Source organism: Coffea arabica, chromosome 9e (assembly GCF_036785885.1).
Source record: "Coffea arabica cultivar ET-39 chromosome 9e, Coffea Arabica ET-39 HiFi, whole genome shotgun sequence".
Classification (NCBI taxonomy): Eukaryota; Viridiplantae; Streptophyta; class Magnoliopsida; order Gentianales; family Rubiaceae; genus Coffea; species Coffea arabica.
Genome location: NC_092327.1, coordinates 34869274 through 34891020, shown reverse-complemented (window position 1 = coordinate 34891020; position 21747 = coordinate 34869274). Strand labels below are relative to the sequence as shown.

Below are 21747 nucleotides of genomic sequence, written 5' to 3'. Positions count from 1 at the left end.
TTTTTTACGATATGATATGATGTATACGGGGTAAAAAAGATTGGAAATAAGGGTGGTAATTGGGTCAGAAACGGGTTGGCTGGTCGGGTTGAGATCAGGGTACATGGTTCTCCAACTTCAGTTCTGGTCCTCCAAGAAGGCATAGGCAGAGGTATTGGTTGCAAAGCTCTGCAAAGCGTTACGTGCAATTGAAAATTGTGTTGGCTGAGATAGTAGGGAATGCTTGCTTGACAGGAATTGATGCGACAGCAACCGATTATGATAAGGAATTGATGTGTGTGTTGGTGCCACACATTGAGGTGCAACCAACCAGACAAGATCTCTGGACTGCCAAGTCGCGGTCTGAAGAGAGCATTTCCACAGCCAAGGAACATCACTTGTTGCATTCTCTCGAAACAAAGAAGGGAGCTTCAGCAAGGGAACCTTCTGCAATGGCCGGATCAAATGAATCACTCCAGCAAACTTGGAGCAAGGGTAAGTTTATGGTTACTGTTTGATCACTCAGGGACACTTCCAGCACCTCAACAATTTCTTGGGAACCTTTTCCTGGTTAAAGCACCCCAGATACGGCTTTGAACTGTTGATGGAATCGCCAGAGACATTAGTACAGCTTATGATGAATGCTTCATTGAGAGCACAATCTGTTCTGGACAAATTCCAACTGGGTAGGGAATTGCCACTCCTCCATATGTATCAATGCATCCTGGCTTCTCCACTGGAAATCGTGTCGCCCCAATGATTGGACAATGAGGTAAAGAAACACAAATAACATACAGATTAACATCAATTACTCGTACCAAGTTATTTATTTCTTAACTTCCGAATAAAGTCTGAAATGTTGCAAATGCAGAGGGCTGTAGGAGCATGGGGGATTTTGTCGACTATCATATTGGTGCATTTAGATGCAAAAGTCAGTGAGTCAAGTCAGAAACGTAGCCATTAAAGCAAAGTAAATGAATGATACAAGCAATTATTTGAGAATGTATGGCTAATTAAAGTCTTGAATATTAGCATCTATAATTCCTAAGCGTCTGAGGTTAAACTTTCTGCAGATTGAGAAACAGTAGATGTTGAGTCTTCTTCCAAATGAGGGCGTTTTGCAACGTGTACAACATCTGTTGTGGATCTGTTTTTTCTCTAGTCATGGAATGGACTAACGCAGTCCCCATTTCGTTTTACAGTTTAATTTACTTTCCACTTACTAGTATTGTAATTTGGAAACCAAACCCTTTAGCAGACCGATTCACTTGTTTATTTGGGATTTATCCCACTAATATCACGCAAAGAATTTAAATTAGGAGTAATACTCATTGAAACGCAACGGATCTTCTGTCTAACTTTCTGTGCCACTCTTTGTCCTACTTTTTATTATATTGCTATTTCTTCTCTATAAATATCGTATTTTAGTTCTTTTTTATTTCCTTAAAATCCAATAATAATTTAATAGGTATGGGGTCCATAGCATAGACAATGAATATTGGAGTTTTAGTTTCTATATTACGTTAAACCTGAAAACATTATGTTCAAAGGGAACCAATTTAGAATTCTTGTAACAGTTTAATATCTTGTTTGTCGTAGCCTAAAGTATTCAAATTGGTTTCTTTTCAATATAACTTTAGCAAATTAAACTATTGCAATTAATTGAGATATCAGGAATTAGAAGTTTTGATTTCAAATTCCTGTCTCCGTCGCTACTTCTCAATTTCTACCCTCCCCTACTAAATTTTTTTTTTTAAATATCCCAAGCAATTTGTAAATGGGAAGATTTGAGAGTTTGAGGTAGAAATTTTTTTTTTTATTAACTGATTATTGTCTTTACCAAATATCAAATGAGCTGAATAAATCTTTTCTTTTAATTGTTTAATACTTGGTTCACGACCGTGTGCCAGCCCATCTCTATTGACTACTCGAATATATTTCTAGTGCCAAGCCCACAAATATTTCTAGTACCCAGCCGACAAAAACGACTACTTTCCAAGCCTGTAGCTCTTCTGAAAATGGCCCAGAGTCTTTGCTGGGTCTGGCAGACACAAAGGACAGACCGAAGCAGGCAAATAATTTATGTGACTTTGACCCTATTTAATAATGTAATTCATCACTTAAATTTAATGTACTCATATCTTAATATGTTCATACGCGTTTGATAATAAAAAATTGAACATCTGAATTAATTATGTATTATTGAATTTTTTAGGTAAAATTTGCTCCAAAAAATAAGTGCTAACCTGTTCACCTATCACTGAATGTGATATATATTTAAATGTGTCAATTGTAGTACTTAACAATTTAATAACTTAAAAGATTCAAACTTCAGACTTCACATTTCAAATTTCAGATTTCAGTTTTATCAAATGCACCCTTAAGTGTTTGATAAAAAACACTATTTTGCACATTGTAAATATCTTGACCCTGCTGGTAGACAACTTCTCCATAAATGTACAGCTTTCACTCTATGTTATCAGCTTTATGCTACTACATTGCAGCTGAGCATCAAAGATTGGGACTGCCTCACACAACGTGTGAAGGCAACTTGACTAGTTTTAAATTAACGGGTTAATCTTGTAAAATAGTATTTCATGTTACAACGTCTATTATTGTGTAACATGCGTAAAACTTAAGCAAATTAGGTAGTGTCAATTCGTCAACAAACAGGCAGGTCTTGCTCGAGGTTTTACACAACCCGTTACCAAATATTTCTGTTTGGACCTACTAGTTTTTCAAAAACTAATTTTTCAAATACTATAAAAATTTTAAAAAGTATTCTAAAAGGTATTCTAAAAAGTAATCTATTTTTTTTAATTTTTAAAAAATATTTTAAAAACTCTGCTACTATTAAATATTTCAAAATGTTTTCTAAAAATATCCTAAAATATATTTTAAAAACTCTACTATAGTAAAATTTTTCAAAAATACCTCCAAAAACAGCTAATCCAAACAGAGTAGTTTCAGATTAGTTGAACAGGAAATCGACCAAGCAGCCGGTCTGAATCTCACTAAAATACCATCCGTTAAAAATTGGTCAAAAATCGGGTTTGAACAAAAACCGACAAACCGGTTGGAGCCCCATTTTTTCCATTTTCTTATCCTGCCTTCACTGATTGACATTATCTATTCCCACATCTCAGGTGCAATTTCAAATACGGTACTCGTTTTTTTTTTTCCTTCCTTTGATCGTTAACTAGCTCTAAGAAGTAAAACAAGTCTGAATTGAAGTTACAAACCTGGGAGAGAAATTCCATTATCTTAATTCCATTCTCTAAGTTCTTGAAAGATTTGAAATCAAATAGAAGTAAAAAAAAAAAAAGAAAAGAGCAAAGAAGGAAGAGAAGAGAGAGGAGAGAAATAGAAAAGGATAAAAACAAAAAAAACCACTTGTGGTTAAGTGAATATACAGAAAAACTTCTCATGGTATCAAAACATGGCATCCAACAACTCATGATTTGAATTAAACTAAAAATGCGACGGAAATTATCAAAACTAATGTGGGTAGGCGAAATAACAAAAATACCCTAATATATATAGGGGTAAAATGCAAAAAAACCATTCTGATTAAACCAACTTACAGAAAAGTTCTCTATGGTTCTTAAAAAAAAAATAATATTCATCCCTTTCACACATAAAACAATTGTTTTGATTTGGTTAATATCTATATATGGGATAACATCATGTACGTAAAGTACAACATCCCTTTTGATGGCTTTTTCGATCTTGACAATTTTTACTTTCACTTTTCACAAATCTTGTATTGGTATCATAGGATTTAGTTCTGTTGTCCACTCGAGAGTTTGAGAAAGATATAAGCAACCATTTTGCAAAATTTTCCTTCACCTTATATAAAGAAAATGTATTGAAATTCTTAGTTTAAATTCTTAAAAAAGACCCTATGAGATAATATTATAATAGCAAAAACCCAGATTTAAAACTTTTACTATACCCTAAAAGTAGTGTACATAAGACTAGTGGTTGATTTCTCTCAAGAAGTTTTACTCCCTTTTCAATATATTTCTTAAAGGTTTCGGATCAAATCCAACGTATATGTTTTAAATCTACAGAGAGTTTTTCTATAGGTTGGGTTAATCACAGAGGGCTTTTCTATAAGGTAGAATAGGTATATCAATTGAAAATTATTATAAAAAATTGTTTTTCGTTGTCACTAGTTGCAAAACAAGCACGTGTGCCACAAACACATTAGTTTTAACAATTTTGGAGCCTTCTCAATTTATTTCAAACTACGAGGTATTGAATATATGTTTTGAAATCATAGGGGGAGTTTTCTATGTTCATTTAACTAGAAGTGGTTTTTTTTGTTTTTTACCCGAAAGAAAATAATGAAGACAAGAGAGAGCTTTAATGTGTGCGTGATAAAAGAAGAGAACAAAGCAAAAGAAACAACGGGGAAGAAACAAGGAAAAATGAAAGAAGAAAAGTAACTGGCGGTTGCGTAAGGTAGAAACAAGGAGGACACATTAGGTTTGGCATTTATTAACTTTAAATACCCTAAAACTTTGAGATAATTTTATTTTGACCCTTTATTATTTTAATAAAGTATTAAATTAATCCATTATATTTTTTAAATTATATTGTTTACTTATAACTTTTAAAATTTTTTCAATGGAGTTCTTTTGGACTAAATCTAAATTCATCAAATATGTATGTACAGTTGCAAACAACCAATTTAAGAGGAATTTTTTTTATATATTATTTATATTATATATAATTAATATATATTTATGACGTGTTTATGATGTCATCCAATTTAACCTCCAACCTAACTGGTTCATTCCATTGATCCTGAAACCTGAGTTCGACCGAGTTGTTACTTGTCCGAGTTTCAAAACACATCCTTGCCTACTTTCATAATGCTTCAGAATTAATATGTTGTGATATGGTCAACGAACTTTTCCTACTTTATTTGATGAAGTTATCAGTAAAAAGATAGACGCTAAAGCACAGTACATTCTGCCACAAAAAAAAAGGGGAAAGAATTTGGGCCGCGGGGGCCGGGGGTGGGTGGGTGGGAGAAGAAAATAACCACAGGGAGTTGTTTCTTGAACTCCAAGTTCACAGTGCATACAAACATTTTGTGGAATTCTTGGGGGCGACTGCCTTCCCAGCCCTGTCATTTTCCCGCCAGCGCTGAATTAGATTGTATTGTTCAATACTGCGTAGGCATCTGAAGTTGACATAACGTTCTCACATCCAATAGTCCATGCGTGGTAAATATCACTCATCACAACAGCTTCTTCGTAGGTGCAACTCGGACTTTGATAATTTTCTTCAATAGTTAAATACCCTCTAGACATTTTGATGTTTTCCAACTCGATGGAAACTTCCTTCATAGTTGGTCTCCTCCTTCCATCCCAGTTTATGCATCGTTGTGCAAGTTTAGCAACAGCAATGATCTCTCCTTCATTTGTTTGATCTATAATTTGAGGATCAAGAATCGTTGGAAGAGAATTCTCTTCCATGGATGTCAGAAACCTTTGTGCCAATCCTAAATAGACATCTTCTCCTTCTTCTCTGGAAGGTATAGGCTTTTGTCTTCTCAGGAGCTCAAGAAGAACCACCCCAAAGCTGTAAACGTCACTTTTGTCAGTAATTTGGCTCGACAGGAAATATTCTGGATCGATGTAGCCGAAAGTCCCTTGGACTCGAGTGGTCATGTGGGTTTTGTCAATTGCAATGGACAATGAAGCTCCAAAGTCTGATACTTTAGCTATGTATTCTTCATCCAACAATATGTTGGTGGACTTGATATCCCTATGAAAGACTGGAATTGTAAGCCCCGAGTGTAGGTATGCCAATGCACCTGCTACCTCTGTGGCTACTTTTAATCTCAAGCTCCAAGTAAAAGGGAAGGATTCAGCCTCATTGTCGTTTTGAATGAGGTTAAATAGGGTTCCATTAGGGATAAATTCATAGACAAGCAGAGGAACTTCTGTCTCCAAGCAACAACCCAGAAGTTTTACCACATTCCTGTGATTAACTAGCGAAACAATGACGAGCTCGTTGATGAACTGCTCCAATAGGCTTTTGTCGACCTTCGACTTCTTGATTGCCACAATTCTTCCATCGGCTAGGATCCCTTTATATACTGTACCTTGGCCACCTTGACCAACTATTCGACTTTCGTTGAATCCATCAGTGGCCGCCTCCAATTCCCTAGAAATGAAAATTCTAGTTTTTTCAATAGCACCATCTGCAGCAGATAATTGTTTCTCCAATAGAAGACCTCCATTTCGTTCAAAATGGCCCTGCTTCTTCTTTTTATTGCGTCTCTTCTGTAGCAGGACAAGACCAGTAAACACTGCAATTGTCACCCCAGCAGCCACAGCAAGATTTGTAGTCCTTATGCCCAAAAGAACTAACATAACTATGACTACTGCAAGGATGAGAAGTAGCAGAAAGAATAACTTGGGAGGACTCATTATTGGGAAGTAGAGCAAAGTTTTAGCTTTCACTAGCATAGGGATATTATTGAACTGATCAAAGAGCATCTGCCTAAATAGGTGAACCAAAATGTTGTAATTAATCAAATATCGTAGGGGAAGTAGTCAAATTACCTTGGAGAAGTCTACATCAGTTGAGATCTACATCAGTTGAGATCAGATGTGAGTATTTTTTTCACTAGCAACTTCCTCGATGTTTTACTGCAATTGTTGGATGTAATCGACGACTTAATGAACCAGTCTGACCTGAAACATAATTTCAACTTATTAATTTACTATTGTAGTTTCTAACCGAATCAATTTCGCACAAGACTAAATACATAATCAAGTAATAAAATTTTCAATAAAATAATTTCAAACCAGATCTGAAATAAATTAAAACACCATAAAACTGTTTTATCCCAAATCAGATCTAAAATAAATTAAGATACTATAAAAATAAAAAATAAAGTAATATATCATTTATCCAATCTTAATAATTCCAACTTCATATAAGTTAAACAAATTCATTTCGGATTAAGTGGTTAATGCTGATGAATTTAAGTGGTAATTTGAAGGACGACAACATTTAAATGCTAATTTGACACATACAACTTCACATTCTGATTGGAAATTTATACCAAGAAATAGCTTTCATGAAATTTAAGTGTGTTTCACTAGGAACCTAAAAAACTTAAATTCGATTAAATTTGTATAGGGTTCTCGTGCATTAAACTGTGAGATCCATTGAAGATTTTCTGTAATTAAAATTTTCCACATGGTGCATCCTTTATTATTAATTTGATGGTCTTCTTAAAGTTGTGCTAATGAACATAGGACAAAATAGAAAAAGAAAAAAAAAAATCCGACCACTAGACTTGGTGAATTATACCGCCTATTCATTAATATAAACATTGGATTTCTGTCACTAAGCATGTAAATATGGTCGCTTTTTTCCTATTAATTGAATTAAATAGAATTCTTGTGCCGTAGTCAATAGTCAAGCGCCGGGTTAAGTAGGGAAAATACGGTAATTAGGCAGATAATTATAAAAAAATAATAATAATAGTCAACTGCGTCATGGATCAGCGGCTAAAAAAATACTCACATTTATTACGCTGGTGAAACTTGCTTGTCATAGTACTCCACCTCGAATTGAAAAGACAAGAAAAGAAAAAAAAAGGTATAATTGCAGAAACCTCCCTTAAGGTTTCTAACACTAGCACTCACCTCCCCTATAGTTTTTAAAATAGCATTGACCTTCCCCGGGAGGAAATTAGACCTATTGCTAACAATAAACTATATGAATTTACTTTTATACCCTAACTAATTGCAGAAACTTAATGAACAAATTTTTGATTACTAAAGATAAATTTATTTTATTAGTGTGTACTTCTAATTACTTGTAACTAGACTTATCTCATACTCAGTAACTTTTAGTGATGCTTAAGTATGCTGTTAATTAACTGATTGCTCAATGATTTTTTTTTTTTTTTTTTGGTATGTGATTGGTGCTGATAACATAAGTAGTTGTGTTACTCGTACAAATAATTATTCACATTACTAATAGAGAGTTTTAAAAGTGAGGTGTATTCTTTATAAGTTTTCCGTTTAACTAGCCGTTAGTATCCACCGCTGCTTCATGTATTGTTGGTAAACTTCATTCAATTACACTTACACCCCTTGAATTTTACTAATTCTTAATAGCTTTTCATATTATATCATTCCTCTGTTAATACAACTTGGTAAGCAGCATGAAGGGCAAATCTAGTACAAATTTCTCATCTTACTCCTTAAAACAATTTTTTTATGGTAACTTTTCTGGCATGGATTGAATCTGCAACAAAATCTTTAAATTCAAGGGTGGTTAGTGCTATTTTCTAAATCACAAGGGAGGTGAGTGCTAGTATTAGAAACTTCAGGGGAGGTTTATGCAATTTTCCCAAAAAAATAAAAAAAGAATCCTTTACGGACCACGTTTGCAACCACTTGTAATTCAATACAATAAAACATAGGGGAAATTGACGGTGGGAATAGGAAGATTTAAAATTTATAAATAGGATGAAACTTTTGGTCAAATTTAAATGAGGTATAGATTATTGTTCAATGATTAAAGTAGCTAATAAAATTTATCGTTAGTTGACTAAATCACCATCGTAACAATATGCATTTCATCGAATAAAAATATGCATCTTAATAAATAAAAATGTATATTTTGATGTATAAATACATGTACATGGACCTTGAATAAAAATGTGCACTTTGTAATAAATACATACACTTGAAGGTACACATATAAATTAATATAGGTTCACACATGTATACTCAAATAAACACGTACAAGTGATAGTATGTGCACATGAAGGAAACTCATATCCTTATTATAAATTTCGAATCTTCTTACTCCCATTTTCTAAAATTTCCCTAAATCATATACCATTCTTTAATGGTCCAATAATAGCCTTCCTTGTTGCTTTGGCTATGTTATGGCAGCCAAGTTATTGACAACCAAGTCTTAATTATATTAAATGGTATTAAAAATGGAACAGGATTCAGCTCTGACAAATTGATATACTTACGATAATATGTTCTTTGTTGAGAGAAACCTATGACAATATTTGTATGTACATCAACAAAAGAACGTGTACATTTACTAAGATAGATGTACAAAGACAAGAATACTACATACATTGACAATTGTTTGGATAGGAGATTATATGAAATATTATTTGGAATAATTACTATAACACTTTTTAGTAATGTGATGTATGTGAGATAAAAAGATGATTGAGAAGATAGAAAGGTGTGTTGAAAAATATGTTTGTGATACAAACAAATAATTTTTTGACAAATAATTCATATCCAAATACACCAAATTAAAATCTTTCAAGATGTGTACATTCTCATATGACGGGTGTACACACTTCCGATATGGATACTTTCTCATTTGTAAAAATATACGCATGATACACTTCTAAATGTACAATGGGTATTAACCATTGAAACGTTAAAGAGACAGTTTAGGACCATTTCTAGCACTGGCACAGGGAAACTGTTTGAGCAGATCAAAGAAAAGTTAGTTTAGTGAATGACATAGGAGTCATTCAACAGAGAAATATTTCTTGATGCCAAACAATATCATTGAGATTTGGGATTGGGGGTCTCACAAGTTGAGTTATTGTCCTGTTGCGTAATTCTTACAAAATCTGATGTAAGCTAGGCTAGAAACTCCTCGTTAAATTTGTTTGCCATTGGTCTCTCCATTTAAATATATTTAAATTATTATAACTTTATAAAATCATCGAATTGTGTTACTACTTTTCTTTTAATCTCTAGATCAACATACTAAAAAATGACATTATTTTGAGAATATTTTGGCATTCAATGTACACAAAACATTTGAACGGTGAAAAATGAGTCAAATTGTAACAAGATTTATAGTAATTAATCAAACGGCAAAATTGGTCAATTTCATATAAAATTTTATGTATAACTTATACAAGTGACAAAATATATAATGAACGGAATTGATTTTTGAAAATAATTTTCAAATTCATTTTATTACAGTGTAATGGAGACGATAGAGAGGAGCTTAGCCAATGTAATACAATTTTAGTATAAAACTTCAGTTTGTAACTTTTTTTTTTTTTTTTTTTCCGAAACGATATATGGTTGTCTACCTTTTCAAAAGATGTACAAGTACGAGCAAAGACTCGATGAAACTATACAAGCGGTCATTTAACCACTAAGGAAACAAAAGTTCCTCATCAAAAGTATTGCCTAAAGCATGAGTACTAAGTTTGGAGCTTAGATGATAGTTATCATTTTGAACTAGACAAAAGGAGCACATATGAAACAAAAGTCTAAGTTGAACAATATCCTCCACCACAGTTGCTAATCTGATATCCCGTGCTTGTTTGGATTGAATAAGGTTGAGGAGCTGCTGATTCTGCACTTGGAATTGGACCACTCTGTGTTGCATTTCAGCAACTTTACACATTGCCAATTTTAGAGCTAATGTCAGTTTGTAACTTATATGACTAAATTTGTGCAAAAATCACTATCACACTAAAATTGCACTAATTTACACCCAATATTATTTAATCCAAATACTATTAAAATAGAAATACAAGTGAACTATGGACATGAAATATCTTGTTGTACTATAATTTGTGGGCGATAAAGCCTTCTACTTATTTAGACAACTGGGTGACTAAATACTATAAGGTACAATTTTTTTTCACACTAGCAAATTTAGATCATGACACATAATATGAATTCAAATTTGAAATTTAAGTCATGCACGCGACATATATTGCTAGTGCAAAAAAAAATCATTACATTATCAATGCATAAAAGTTAATTCATGCTATAAATAAAAAAGTTCTTTTTTACCACAGGTAAGAAATGCAACATTTGGTGAGCATTGAGCACAACCTAGTGCTAGATGCACACCAAATGTGTGTGCCATCAAAAAATACATAATATTTATGGTCATATATTTTAAATAAAATTTTTATTACTGAAGCAAACTTTAATCTTTTAAATATTTTTCATTAAATAATTTTATATCGGTAGTTATAATGTTTAGGGGTAATTATGTTGAAAACATATAGTTAAATAGTTAAAAGTAATAATAGTCATGGGTAGTTATAAATAGTTAAAGTAAAAATAATTTTTATATGGGCAAAAAAGGAAGTTCATAAAGTGACAATAAATGTTAACCCTAATATTAATTCCAAACCCCTTCCTCAGGTTTTATATATAGTATAGATGGTCATATATTTTAAATAAAATTTTTATTACTGAAGCAAACTTTAATCTTTTAAATATTTTTCATAAAATAATTTTATATTGGTAGTTATAATGTTTAGGGGTAATAATGTTGCAAACATATAGTTAAATAGTTAAAAGTAAAAATAGTTATCAGTAGTTATAAATAATTAAAATAAAAGAAATTTTTATAAGAGCAAAAAATAAAATTTATAAAGTGACGATAAATGTTAACCCAATATTAATTTCAAACCCTAATAGATGTTTCTCCAGATTGGGCCTCGGGAATAGCAATTATCACTTGTATGGGACAATTTAGACACTACAATAGATACAAACATTAACGTGGTAAATGGTTATAATTGGAACCGTTGGCCTACTGTCCCTTCACATTTTCAAAAATTTTTCAACGTTTAATTCAAACCGTTCATTGTAAAAATGGGGAATTACTACCATGAATTGTTTCCAGCGACTGCCGAGAAACATCTCGCTTTTCCAACTCCTCGTTACTTGACTGTCGAGAACTTGTTATTTGTTGCGTTCTCACGCATGTATTTTGCCTTCAACCGGTCCCAAAATTCCTTTGTGATTGCAATAATGTGGTAGACATCCAATAGTCTGTCACTCAATAGTATTGAGAATATGTCTACGACAAATCTCATCATCGTTCTCCACTTTTTAAACCTTCAAATGTCATCAAGAGTCTCTTTCTCAGGGTTGACAATGAGTGGTTTTGGAATGGTTAATACATAGATCACTTGTAGGAATGTGAGAAGGAAACGAACTTGTTTTTGCCACTTTATTAAGTTTCTTCCATAAAACCGATCAAGTTTCTCAATGATAGTTGCCAATTCCTTCAATGAACTTGCCATTGTTACGTAGGAAGAATAAAGCCTAAAAATTGTTGGGAATAATACAAGAGAAAAAGGCTAAAAGTTACAAAGCAAATGATGTAAAGAGCTTTCAAATCATGACTTAAGATCACTTTCTTTTAGACTTTATATGTCCAGAATTTAGTGTGTAAAGATTTTGGACAAATATCTTTTACGATAATTTAAAGGGTATTTATATTAACTCTTGCAAAAAATTAGACAAATCTACTTGAATTATGGTATGCTTTTATAGAGAATTCTAATAGTACGAAAATAATCTTTTGTAGCAAATCATCCCTACTAGATCCTTATAGAGTTGAGATTGGAAATGATCAAGAATTGCAATATTTCACCACTGATTTGTGTATTTGTGTTGGTCAAAAGATTCCTCACCATCAACGCAAGTATTTAGATAGTTTTTAGATGTTTAAACACCATTTGGATGGTAATTAATTGTCAAAAACATGAAGAGATGCTAAATAAACTTGATCAATTTCTGACTGATAAGTTGCATTTTTATCATTAATTTATGATTGTTTCCCCTCTTATTTTACCAAATATTGCATTAATTGGTGATTCTACTTATTTTTGGTAATTTGTGTTAGTTGCAGAGATTTGGAGTAAAAAAGAATTAAAAGGTGTGATTTCTTCACTATATTTGTTGTTAATTATGAGCACGCCGAAACCTAAATTCTGCATATCCGGGGAGCTCGTGAGTTGAAATCACAAGAGTCGGATATTTCACCAAATGGATAGCATTTTGTTCCTACTAGTAGGTGTGGGCAAAATTATCCGCTAACCCGAAAACCCGTCATATCCGATCCGATCCGATCCGAAAATTAGGATATCCGATTTTTATTATTTGATCGGGTCAAAAGAGGGTCGGGTATCTGCTAAGATGCGGGGCGGGTTAGGGTCGCATAATTAAAAAACCATGGGTACCCGATCCGCTCCGCATATATATATTTTTTATTTTTATTTTTATTTTTATACACACACTATAAAATAATAAGTTAAAACTAAATAAGTAATTTTATTGAACAAATTGCATTACAAATAAGAGAGACTATAGTTTATTTACAAGATTCATTTGTAAAGGTCATGATCTTATATTTTATAGAAAAAAGTTTAATTAATGTAGAACATATATATTAAAAATTGTGCTACTTATTTCAAACTTTTATTGATTTTGAATTCTTTTAATTTTTTTCCTTTATCTTATATTTTCTTCATATGCTTGTTTCTTGGTGGGAAACCTTTTTTTAGAAAAAAAAAATTATTAAATCTTAGATGAATGTGTAAAATATAAAATTAAATTGGTATAAATTATTTTTTTTTAAATTAAATGATAAACGGGGCGGGGCGGGTATCCGCTGATCCGACCCTATCTTAAAGGGTACCTGATATAGGATACCCGCTGACATGCGGGGCGGGTAAGGGTCAGAAAATGGCTGACCCGCAAGATACGGGTTGGGTCAGCCAAATGGTGAATGTGACGGGTACCCGACCCGCGCCCACCCCTACCTACTAGAATGCTAGTATATTTTATCTACAAAGACTTTTTCTTTTCGGTTAAGATAGAATTTGTTGGAATAGTTTAACTTGAATTAGTAGTAGTAGTTGGCTTTTTTTTTTTCGCAACGGTAGAATTCATATAATCTAATCTAACCTAATCTATAGGGGATGAGGGGGAGGGGGACTCAATGTGAGTACAGACTTCATCGAAAAAAACCAATTAAGGCCTTCACATATTATGACAAATTTTGGTGGGAGAGACAAGGGTTGAACCCTTGACCTCCCACACCACCAAGTTGGTGGTGACCACCAAGCTAAAGGCTTAGTGGCTAGTAGTAGTAGTTGACTAGTATTAGGAAACAAAAAGTGAGTGTCGCGCCCCATTTTTTTTTTAAAAATAAAATTAATTACAGGTTTATAAAAATGATTTTTTTGATTAATTTTGAGTGAAAATGAGTTTTTGATTTGCAGAAAATAAATAAAGAAAAAGAGCCTAAAATGGGACTTAAAAAGTGCAACGATTTTGACCCAAAATAATAGTTTAAAAAGGGTTTTTAATGAAAAATAGGAGTCGCCACTTGGTATTGAGTTAAGGTGTACCAAGTCACCTAAAAATGAATTTTAAATACAAAGTAGAGAAAACCCTTTTTAAACGACTCCAAGTTTTCGAAAATCAAGAAAAAAGAGCTCGGGAGTCACGGTTAAAGAAAGGGAAGGCAAAAATAAAATTCAAGGCACCCTTTCAATAGGGATGGCAATGGAGACGAGTGCCCGCGGGCAACCGCCCCGCGGGGGGCTCTTGGGGCGGGGGGGAATTTTTTCCCCCCGTTAGAAACAGGGCGGGGGACGGGGGAGTATACCCCCGTCCCGCCACCCGCAAAAAAAAAATTATATATATAATTATATATAATATGTAATTTAATTAGTTATAAACTTATGATAATGATATTATTAGTTAGATGTATTATATAATGTATATTAGTGTATGTAATATAATTGATATTATCAATTATACGAATAATTAGACATGTCTATTAATAGAATTTATTAATTAGTTATACTAAATTTTTAATTACACTTAATAGAATAACACTTTTTTCTCAAAAAAAAAGAGCACAAACACAATAATGAATTAGTGATTGTATTTGTACAAAAAGTGAAAACTTAACTATTTTAGTTGTATTTATTTCATCATGTTGGATTGTATTCAAATAACTTTTGTTTGATTGTTTTTATGAGTTTCAATTGTAAAATTAAAATAAATAATAACTTGATGATGTGTTGATATTTTAGTACTTGATTATTTATTAAAATTTAACTATAATAAAATTTTATTAACCCAGCGGGGGAAGCGGGGCGGGGCGGGAGGAGTGGGAGGCGGGGGACGGGGCGGGGGCGGGGGGAGTTTGTAGGCAGCAGGGCGGGGGATGGGGGATGGGACCCCCGCCTCAACTCCGCCCCGTTGCCATCCCTACCTTTCAATCTAACCAAGGCTAGTTGCGTGATTTAGTCGGAAAATTTTCTTAATTTAACCTAAAAACTTATCACACTTGGATATTACTATATGAATGTAAACCTAGATCTAATGATTATCGGAAGGATCAATATGTCTCTTCGAATTTTAGTCGGTGCAAGTCGCATTAATTGCGACGTCCAAAAGTGATTTTTTAAAGAGGTCACGAATATGCAACAATGAGACTTGAAAAAAAAATAGAAAAAATTATAATATACAAATATACGTGACCTAAAAGAGAGGGATGCAACATAATGGGTACGGGGGTACTAAGATTCGTGACTCAATTTTCCCTTTTTTAGGAGAGATACGAGCGTGCTAAGGCTAAGAAGCCATACTCGTCCATATCCCATATTCGAGGGGTACTCTCTAACCTAATCAAGCAAATGCACTAACTTATTTCTAACTTTTCTTAAATGAAATGCAAATCTAAATGTCATGTTTCGCACATAGAGATAAGTGATATACATATAGAGGAAATATCATGCAAAAATGGTAAAGATTCTAAAAAATAGAAAATATGCATGAAATGTAGTGCTTGTCACACAAACATGATCTAGCGCGTAGACGGTCCTTAGGGGTCTAGCGTTGGACTAACCCATGTCTATAAGTTCTCACTAGCATTGGACTAGTGAGAAATCAGGGAGAAAATACCACAACTAGCGTTGGACTAATGTGGGAACGTCATGCATTTATTATAACTAAAAAGATCATATAAAGTACCATTAAAGCAAGTAAACACATAATGCACATAGAGCACATAACACATAAGTATAATATCTAAATGTAAAGATCCTAAGAAAACGAGTAAACACATAAACACACAAGCATGCAAACACACAAACAAATAAAAGCAAATAGGTACCTAACTATTACATTCGGGACCCTAACTACAATCTAAGGGGTGAAAAGACAAAATAATAACCTAACTATTACATTCATCTAACTAATTACATTTTTGGTAAGAATTAAAACTTATCTATTACATAATCTATTTAAATACATGCCTTGAACCTCTATCTATTATAATTTGGCATTTAAATGCCTCTCAAATAATCACCAAAATTAAATTAAATATGAAACTTAAAACAAATAAAACGAATAACTAAAAGAAAAATCACTTGCAAACATGCAATTTCATACATGAAAACACATAAGGGCACATAATAGGATTTAAAATAAAACAAGAAGATACCTCCCTTGAAGTAGTAGCTAATGGGGAATTGGATTTGCCCTATTTAACTCCAAAATTAACAAAAATCATCAAGGCACCAATTTAATTAAAAAAGCAATAACATGTAAAAATGGAAATAATCATGAATTTTATCAATTAGAGCATTTAAATGAAGCATAATTACTAATTAAGAAAGATAATCAACATATATTTAAGAAACTAAAACGAGCAAAGATCTAATTGAAAAGTTTTAAAAATTTTGAGGGGTCAAGTATTATTATTATAAAATTTAGGGGTCAAATTGAAAGAAAAATAAAGTTTAGGGACTTATTTGAAATTTAATTAAGGACCTAATAGAAATAAATCTAAATTTTTAGGGCTTTAAAATAATTATTTAAAAATACAGGGATTGATTTAAAATTTCGTTTTCTGGTTTCTAATAGGCCATAGGCCGATAGGCCAATTTTGCTTTTAGTTTGGGCCAAAACTCCCTAAGCCCGATGTAAAACCCAGAGGCAACAGATGGATCGGCCCTCATCTTTAACAAAACAAATCCAACCAAAAGAGTTGGGTTTTGACAATAAAACCCAAGCCAAAACCCAAAGAATAAAACAGATCTTAGGCCGATCATCAGCCCAGAAACACTAAAAATTAGCCCAACAGCTTTGAGAAATATCAACCAAGTCAAAAAATCGAAAATTAAAAGACCCAAAAAATTGTCAAGAATTCCGGCCATTTTGGCCAGAAATTCGCCGGAATCCATTTTTACCAACTTTTAAAATCGGATCTTCACATATATATGTATTTCATGGCATTTTAAGCTTAAGTAAACATCAAACAAAGGCCAAAATCCGAAAAAACATGAATAAACATGAGATCTAAACTCCTAAAGCATGAACATCCATAAATTCATTCCAATAAGTCGCATAAATGTCAAATCAAGCTAAGAAAGGTTGGAAAACTACCTGATGAAGCTTTGGAAACAGATTTGAGCCAAAAAAATGCGAATGAATGTGGGTTGAAGAAGTTCTCAACAATGTTGCAGCAGAACCAGGGTTGATGAAGCAGTGATTTTATGGTCAAATTCGAAGGCTTTTCAATCGTTTCTTCGACAAAATTTCTGAACAAAAGTTCTTTCCCTAGCTACGTAGATAGTGCAGAAATTCAGAGTTCCTGAAGAGAGCTATAATTAGAGATAAAAATGCCCCGAAATATGGCTGCCAGACCAGCCTTTTCCACAAATTTTCTGCAAAATATTTTTCTTCTTTTTTCGCTTTTTCTCCCTTTTTTCTCTCTGTTTTCTGCTGTTTTTTCTTTTCTTCTTGTTCTCAGCCGCCTACTTACTCTCTCATGTCCTCTTGAAGCTATTTATATGAGATAAGGGTTTGGCCCTTATATAGAGCCATTAGATGGCTTAATTCTAGATCCTTCTTGATGTTTGGATTAAAGCCAAGTGGCTTTGGTACTAGCATGATCGAATGGAGGAAAACAAAGCGAAGAAAATGAATGGAAAAAGAGGCGGGCATGGAGCTGCAAAATCCTGTGCTTGGTATGGTTGGTTCTTGTACCAGCTGAAGAAGAAGACGCGCGCGTGGGATTTTTTTTTTTTTATACCAAAAGCTGATTTTCACTTCTTTTCTTTTCTGTTTTTTCTGTTTTTTCTTTCTTTCTAATTCTTTTCTTCTTAATTTTTCTAAAATGATTTTTCCAAAAAACGGAAATGAAACAAATAAAATAAAATAAAATAAATAATATTTAACTAAAGTGCACAAAATGGAAATAAAAATAAAATGTTAAAATTTTGATGTTTACAGTGAGGACAATTGTTCTCTTTATCTTTTCTTTCTTCGGGCCAGAGATAGACTAGTCAAGGCGGAGTTTTTCCTCTTCTCCTTAAAAGACAAACAGCCATTCTTTTCTTTTTCTTTGCAATCGGATTTTCATCACATTCTCGAAAGAATGGTCTCGGCAATAAATCATATGATTTTGCACGCGGCTTTTTCCTTGGAGATGAACTAAACGCTTCATTCTAGTTAAGAAACAACGGAGGATTTGGTTAATTTAAAATTATGAGATCGAATTGATTATATTTATTTTTTTTTATTTACTGGTATTCGTATGTTCTCTGATTTAATTTCTTATGGTTATTATTTTATTTAAATATCAAGGGCGCCCGATATTTAATTTAATATAATAACCTAAAACAAATTAAAGCAGTTAAATCCGTAATTGTTTAATTGTTTTAAATTAGTGGTGACTGGCATGATTGGGTTTGTGTCAGGAGAACCTATGGGCTAATTTAAAATAACTCTCGTAGCGTGTTATTTGATTAGAATAGAGTTTCTCTAATTCTTAAGGCTATTGGGAAATTAAACTCTAAAGTCGTACCTAGGATTATTTTTCTTGATGAGGAAAGTGATTAATGGTCGTACCTTGATCACCGATACAGTAAGGAGAAGTTGATTGTCATCGCGTGTTTGACAGTTATAACTTATTTATCAGTGAGTGAATGAAATTATTATTGCATCCATGATCAATTGAGTAAACCATTTTCAAAATTATTTCTTGGTTAGAGATTATTCATTATTGATTTAATTTTGCTAAATTGTCGTTTAGTTTTTACTTTATTTAATTTATCTGAGTTGTTTTATTATCTTCAATTATATAAAAATTCCCTGAACTTTAGACTTTAAAAGAAACGAATTATCCCCAATCCCTGTGGATTTGACCCTACTAATCGCTATATACAAAAATTGTATTTTTTTTCTTGAATAGATATTTATTATTATATAAGTTTGACACTTGTCACTGACCATTGCATGAACTAGAGAAAGATGGGATGAGGGGCAGGAGCGGTCATCAGATGGATTGCTCCTGAGCTGTTAATGGCCAAGATTTGGCTCCAAAAAGATGTACGGTTCAGATCACTTCTTGTACCTCGTTTTTAACAATGTGTGTGGGACCCACAAAATTTTGTTCTAAAGTTACCCGTTATGCAAACAAAGTTATGCCGTGTGAAAATGAAGTTACGCGGTGTGCAAAATGCACAAAACCGCTAGGAACGGTTGCACCTGCAACCGTTCTTGCCCGTGGTCCAGAAAGATGGGTTTTATGTCGGGTCCCAGCTCCCAAGACCAGCCCGTCGTGCAAATGATCCAATTTTGAAAAATATCTAACACAGCCAAGAAACATCAGCTTCTTGTGTTCTGCTGAAATGAGAAGGGACTTCCCACAGAGAGATGATTCCCCGAGATCACATCAACTTGCCCTTGATAATCCCAAAAAATTCTAGAGGCTGAATCATTTATGGTTACAGTATGGTGGATGAGGGATATTTCCAGCACCTGCACAAGAGATTGGGAAACATGAGTTTGCGGTGGAAGAGCCAGATACGGCTTTGAACCCTTGATGGGATTTCCATGGACATCAGTAAATTGAGTACGACAGTTTATGGTGTATGTTATATGCTGGGCGACTTCAATTGATACAGTCTGTGTTGTTCTCTATCCAAGTTTATTGGGCAGGTTTGTTTATTCTTCCAAAAAAGGTAAGTGCAGAGATTGACCAAATCTTTCCAGCCTTTCTTTGGAAAGGTACTGAGCTTAAAAAACTGGTGCAAAGGTGGCTTGGGATAATGTTTGTTGTCCTAAAGAAGAAGGTGGCTTGGGCTTGGTTAAAATTACTCAAATTGAGACAAGAGGTGGTTCTAAACATGTTATTGGAATTGGTGAATATACGTTTCTTTGGTGGGAAAATTGGCATCCAGCAGGGCCTCTCCATCTTTTGCTTGAAGTCAGATTCTCCGACAATCTAGCCTAAGATTTGACAAAGTTGCAAAAATTATACATGCTGATACTTGGAGTTGGCCTCAACTTCCTACAGAAAACATGAGAAATTTGGCTGACAGCATGCCTCATTATGAGCCTTCAAGTGCTACAGAAGACAAGGTGGTGTGGTGTGTAGGGGAAGGAAGAAGAATTCACTGTGCAAAAAACTTGGAATTTCTTTAGATTGTGTAGGTCAATTGTCACTTGTCATAACATTTGTTTGGTATCCAAAAGCTATTCCCTGTCATTTCTTCGTCCTTTGGTTGGCTGTTCAAGAGAGACTATCAACCCACGTTAAGCTTCTCAATTATGGTGTTATTGCATCAATTTCATGTGTGTTTTATCGGGCTGATGTTGAAAGTCATGATTATCTATTTTTCTCTTGTCCATTCATTTACAAATTATGGTGGTATTTATTGTGGAAATCCATTATCATATGGCTTGAAGGTAGTTGGCAGGAGATCATTAGATGGGCTACCATGACTATGAAAAGGCAAAAAGTTTCTAGAATTTGGTGCTTTAACTGCTGCTAGCTGCTGCAGTTTATTGTGTTTGAAATGAAAGAAATCCAAAGATATTCACAAACTCTTACATCGTTGCTAAAAGTCTATAGAAACAAGTGTGCTTCTCAGTGAGAAGTAGGCTGATGTGCTTGACAGGGTCACTAAGTCTCAACCAAATACGTGGCTGCAACGCCAATGAAATTTATCTTAATCTAGTTTCGGCCAAAACTGCTATTTGGTTGGCTGGATTTTATTTAGGGCAAATTCCACTTTACACCCCTGTAGTTTAGCCTTTTTTTTACATAACCCCTCTATGGTTTCAAAAGCTATACATAACCCCCTTATGGTTTGAATTAAAGTGTCAAAGTAACGGGAATGATCATTCGTAATGGAGTCACCTAAAATGTCAAAATTACCCTTATGTAAAGTTGAAAATTATTTATTAACCAAGGGGGGTTATGTGTATATTTTAAAAACCATAAGGGGATTTTATGGTAAAGTATTATACCATAAAGGGGTTATATGGTAAAATATAAAAATCATACGGGGTTAATGTGTCATTTATTTATAAAGGTAATTTCGACATTTTAGAAGTTCCGTTACGAGTGACTGACTATTTCCGTCACGTTGACATTTTAATCCAAACCATGAGGGGGTTATGTATAACTTTTAAAACTATAGGGAAATTATGTAAAAAATGTTAAACCACAGGGGGGTAAAATGTAATTTGCCCTTTTATTTATTCATGTCTCTTTGTTTATTTGACTGATTCAACTTTTTGGATCACTTTTATTGTACTGATTATGACGTACATTTTACTACTTGGAAATAAATTTTAGCTTACCCCAAAAAAGTTTATGGTGTATGCTTGATTGAGAGCAGAACGAGGGCCAATTCCAAATGGGCAGGGAATTGTCACACCTCCACAGGTATCATTGCATCCTGGCTTCGCCATTGGGAAATGGGAATAGTCTCTCCCATGATGATTGACTTGAACAACAATGAGGTGAAGAAACAAGATTACAACTATCAGATAGATGAACCTGATCAGATCACCCATGCCAAATTGTATGTACTGTAGCCTAAGTTTGAAAATGTTGCAAGCAGTGGTAGGAAATATTTGGGATTTTGTAGACTGTCTT

The 21747-nt window shown here is 33.5% G+C and overlaps 1 protein-coding gene across 1 annotated transcript; it reads right to left on the bottom strand.

The window, feature by feature from the left end:
* Nucleotides 1–5141: 5141 nt before the first annotated feature.
* On the bottom strand, nucleotides 5142–6478 carry LOC113709793 (wall-associated receptor kinase-like 1). Its single transcript, XM_027232650.2, has one exon. The coding sequence runs from the start codon at nucleotides 6465–6467 to the stop codon at nucleotides 5142–5144; it is 1326 nt and encodes a 441-aa protein (XP_027088451.2). The 5' UTR covers nucleotides 6468–6478.
* Between the last annotated feature and the right edge of the window lie 15269 nt (nucleotides 6479–21747).

What these genes read in the sequence shown, in the direction of transcription:
- LOC113709793 (XM_027232650.2), bottom strand. Translation starts at nt 6,467, where the DNA reads ATGCTAGTGAAAGCTAAAACTTTGCTCTACTTCCCAATAATGAGTCCT.